Source organism: Echinops telfairi, unplaced genomic scaffold (genome assembly GCF_000313985.2).
Source record: "Echinops telfairi isolate 266 unplaced genomic scaffold, ASM31398v2 ScPeMD7_1713;HRSCAF=2227, whole genome shotgun sequence".
NCBI classification, from domain to species: Eukaryota; Metazoa; Chordata; class Mammalia; order Afrosoricida; family Tenrecidae; genus Echinops; species Echinops telfairi.
Genome location: NW_022105611.1, coordinates 18,539,435 through 18,543,528, shown reverse-complemented (window position 1 = coordinate 18,543,528; position 4,094 = coordinate 18,539,435). Strand labels below are relative to the sequence as shown.

Genomic DNA, 4,094 nt, shown 5'->3' with positions numbered 1-4,094 from the left:
CGTGGGCGCCAACCTGACCGTGCTGCGCGCTGCCGCCTTCGCCGGGGACGAGGAGGGGGCGGCCGTGCGCCTGCCGCTGCTGGCCGCGCTGCGCCTCACGCAAAACAACATCGAGGTGGTGGAGGACGGCGCCTTCGACGGACTGCCCAGCCTGGCGGCGCTCGACCTGAGCCAGAACCCGCTGCGCGCCCTGGGCGGTGCCGCCTTCCGCGGGCTGCCCGCGCTGCGCTCGCTGCGGCTCAACCACGCGCTGCTTCAGCGCGGCCCCGCGCTGCTGGACGCGCTGGACGCCGCGCTGGCCCCGCTGGCCGGCCTGCGCTTCCTGGGCCTGGCGGGCAACGAGCTCGGCCACCTTCCGCCCGCCGCGCTGCGCCTGCCGCGCCTCGAGCAGCTGGACGCGCGCCGGAACGCACTCACCGTCTTGGGCGCAGACGAGCTTCGCGCGCTGGAGCGCGATGGCGACCTCGCGGGGCCTCGCCTGCTGCTCGCCAACAACCCTCTGCGCTGCGGCTGCACCGCGCGCCCTCTGCTGACCTGGCTGCGCAACGCCACGGAGCGCATCCCCGACGCGCGGCGCCTCCGCTGCGCCGCCCCGAGGCCGCTGCTCAATCGCTCGTTCCTGGACCTGGAGGAGGCGGAGCTGCGGTGCGCGGCCGAGGGCAACGCCGACGGCCGCGGGGACGACGCGGGACTCGCCGGCCCCGAGCTGGAGGCCTCCTACGTCTTCTTCGGGCTAGTGCTGGCGCTCATCGGCCTCATCTTCCTCATGGTGCTTTACCTGAACCGCCGCGGCATCCAGCGCTGGATGCGCAACCTGCGCGAGGCCTGCAGGGACCAGATGGAGGGTTACCACTACCGCTACGAGCAGGATGCAGACCCTCGCCGCGCGCCTGCTCCAGCAGCCACCGCCAGCTCCCGAGCCACCTCCCCGGGCTCAGGCCTCTGAACCTCGCCTGGTGGGCAGCGGGGACTGCTCGTGCTGGCGATTGCCCCTCTTGGGGCGCTGTGGCCTGCCCCAGCAGGATCTGAAGCGGTGGATAAGAAACGTCGCGGCCCGGGGGCTCTGAGACCAGCCTTGGACCGACCTGAGAACTTTGGATCATGGCATTGCCCCACCCAGAGGCTCCAAGCCAGCCGCACCCCAGTCTTCCTAACCCCCTAGAGCTTCTACCATCATAGACCCCGAGCCACCTCTGTGGATTCCAGAGACCTGACCCTTCCATACAGGTTCTGACTCATCCCGCCTGGACCACAGAGAGCCCACTTGCCCTCTTAGACTCACTCACAGGCTCTGTCCTTCACACGGGAAGCTCTGAACCGTCCTTCATGCTGAGCCCCGGGCTGCTCCAACTGAAAATGTCGACACCCTGACTGCTCTCCCTGTAGCCAAGAGCCCGCGCTCCCCTCTCAGGGCTCAGGGGTCCTGGGTGGCATCGTGCTCTGTTTTTTGGGTTTTGGTTTTTTTCAGGCAGAGCACCCCCGTGGAAAGGAGTCTGTTGGCATTGCTCCCTTGGTCCAGTTCCAGAGCTCGGAGCCCTCTACTCTGCCTGGACACCCACATCACTGAGCTTAGAGGGGGCCCATCCCCAGTCTGAAGATGTGTTTCATACCTCCTGTCTCCCACCACCCCAGCTCTGGGCTTGGGGCCCAAGCTCCCAGTCGAGACCGGCACAGCCCATTCTAGCCTTAGGGTGGCACCAACCCTCACCATTCCCCACTGGGGCCCTTATCCCTCAACACTCTGCCTGTCCCCAGCATCATCCACCTGCCTGAGACTGAGGCTCTCCATCCCCCTCACCCCATGACTTGTTATCAGTACCACCCCCCCCACACACACACACACTGGGCCAAGGCCCGAGAAGCATCCCTCCTCTGGGATGTGCCCATCCCTATCCCTCTCTCTCGCTAAGCTCGCTAGTCTTCAGGGTGGATGCCTAGCACTCCTACCACCTACTGGCAGACTTGGGGGAGGAAGAGAGTCCTAGGGGTACAGCAGGAATGGTCGGGCCTCAGACCCGGGGTGCCTCATCCATCCATGCCTCAGGAGTTGGGGGTGGCTGCAGGATAGGGAGCTGCTGCCCCTTGATTTCCCCATCTCTTGGGGTCCCTTTCCCACCCCCCGCCCCCCACACACACACCTATGCTTTCTGAAAGAGAACGGAGTCTCGCCTCTTGACTCAGGCACAAGCCCTCCTGTCCAGGGTCAGAGCTCTGCCTTCTGCATGATCCCAAAGCACAATTGGTAAGTAGGGAGAGGACTGCTTCTCCCTGACTTCCCACCCCTAGGTCAAGCAGAATGGCTGACCTGTGCAGCCTCTGCGCACAGGAAGCCCCTCACCCCCAATACTGGCCTGAGGCCTGACTTCCCTCCCCCACACCCCTCAAAGCTGGATCTCCCTTGGGTGATTTTCTATAAAGTCTGCAATAACCTCCAGCACTCGTGCTTCTCCGAGGTGCCGCGTCATTCCTGCCACCCTGGGGGCTGGGATCTGGTGGGAGGGAGGGTTTGTCGGACCACTCAGAGGTGGGCCAGTGGCCCTGGTTGTCTTCTCAGGAAATACGTGGGCCCTGACTGCATAGTAGGGTTGTGGTTTGACACAGGGAGGGACTTCGCACTGGGTTGGCGTGGTTCTCCAAACTCATTCTGCGTTTTGTTTCCTGCAATGGGGCTATCCGCAGCAGGATGGGATCCTAACCGTGTATGTGTGTATGTGGGGTGGGGGTAGGGGAGTAGTTAGACTAACAAACACTAGACACAAAGCTATGCTGGGGCGGGGGTGGACTTTATCCACTGGGAATCAGATGCAATTAATTCCCCCTGCAGGCAAAAGCAGGGCTCATTTGCTGCTTTGGGATTGTCCCTCTGATGAATGACCTGATACTCCCTCATGTCCTGTGGTGTCCTTACTCCCCTGGCTGGTGAGGGGAGTGCAGGGGAGAGGGGAAAGGAAAGCGGAGAGAAGCGGCTGCCTAGATCAAACGAGCCCTGCACAGATGCAGAAAGAAGAGACTGGTGGGTTCCAGGCCAGGGAAGCCAGGCTAAGGGGCTTATTTCTTGCTTTAAAGTCCAGGCAGGATGATCTCACATTCCGAATCTCAAGGACCATAAAACAGAAGTCTAGCATTCATTATCCGAGAATATGTGCCTTCTAGAAGTCTCTGCTGTCAGGGAACCCAATGATCTGTGGTTCAAACCCACCAGCCACTGGGTGGGAGAAAGAGGAGGCTGTCTGCTCCCAGTGAAGACTGACAGCCACAGAAACCCCAATGTAGGGTTGCTAGGCATCCGAATTGCCTGGATGGTAATGGATGGGACCTTACAAGCCATGTGGGTCATCTCCTCCGCTGCCTCAACATACAGCTCCTCCTTCATTGCCAGAGTATTCGGCACCCCCTACAGGCCCAGCCTTGCCTTGGGGCCAGGAGAGGGTCTCAGCCCAAGACAGCCCTTCACAGTGAGGGGGAACAACGCTGGGGCTGGATGATCTCCCAGCAAACCATGCCCTTCTCCCAGCCATCCCTAATGGGAAGGAGCTAGCACCCCTGTCTGAGGCTGTCACAGGCAAGCTGGGTGCCCAGTTCAGACTGACCATCCAGTCTTTTAGACTCCTGCTGGGCTCCTCCTACTTCCCACCCGGTTGTGTGGCTCAGGGTAAGCCAGAGGTGTCTCAGGTGAGGGCCATGTGGCTTGACCCTGTTCACAGGGTCCTAGAAGCCTGGGGGTCTGACACGCTCTGTCTGTGTGTAGTCTTTTCATGTCTGCCACACTCCTCACAGTCACATGCCTTTTATCTTCCTTTCCTCTCTCCAGGGTAAGTGCCTCCCACCCCCAGCCTTTGCCCTTGCAGCCCCCAGGCCTCTGCCCACCCTAGACTTCCAGCACCAGCTCCAGCATGTCTGAGAGCGCCTCCAAAAGCTCATAGAAAAGTTCCGTGATCTTATTCCACGTCTCTTTTAAGTTACATGCCCGCCCCCCATAGTTTGATCGAGATAAAATTCACGTGTCGTGCATACCCTTCCGTTGTTCAGCCATATCTGCAAAGAGTTGTATGCAATCCCAACAGTCAGCTCCAGCTCCTCTTCCCTCCTCTGCA

At 61.1% G+C, this 4,094-nt stretch overlaps 1 protein-coding gene across 1 annotated transcript in view; it reads left to right on the top strand.

The window, feature by feature from the left end:
* The window catches only part of TPBGL (trophoblast glycoprotein like), an 8,911-nt gene extending 7,965 nt beyond the window's left edge, over positions 1-946 (top strand). The window contains exon 4 of the mRNA XM_004708931.1: positions 3-946. Within this exon, the coding sequence (XP_004708988.1) occupies positions 3-946 (944 nt within the window). The remainder of the gene's footprint in view (positions 1-2) is intronic.
* The last annotated feature ends 3,148 nt before the right edge of the window (positions 947-4,094 follow it).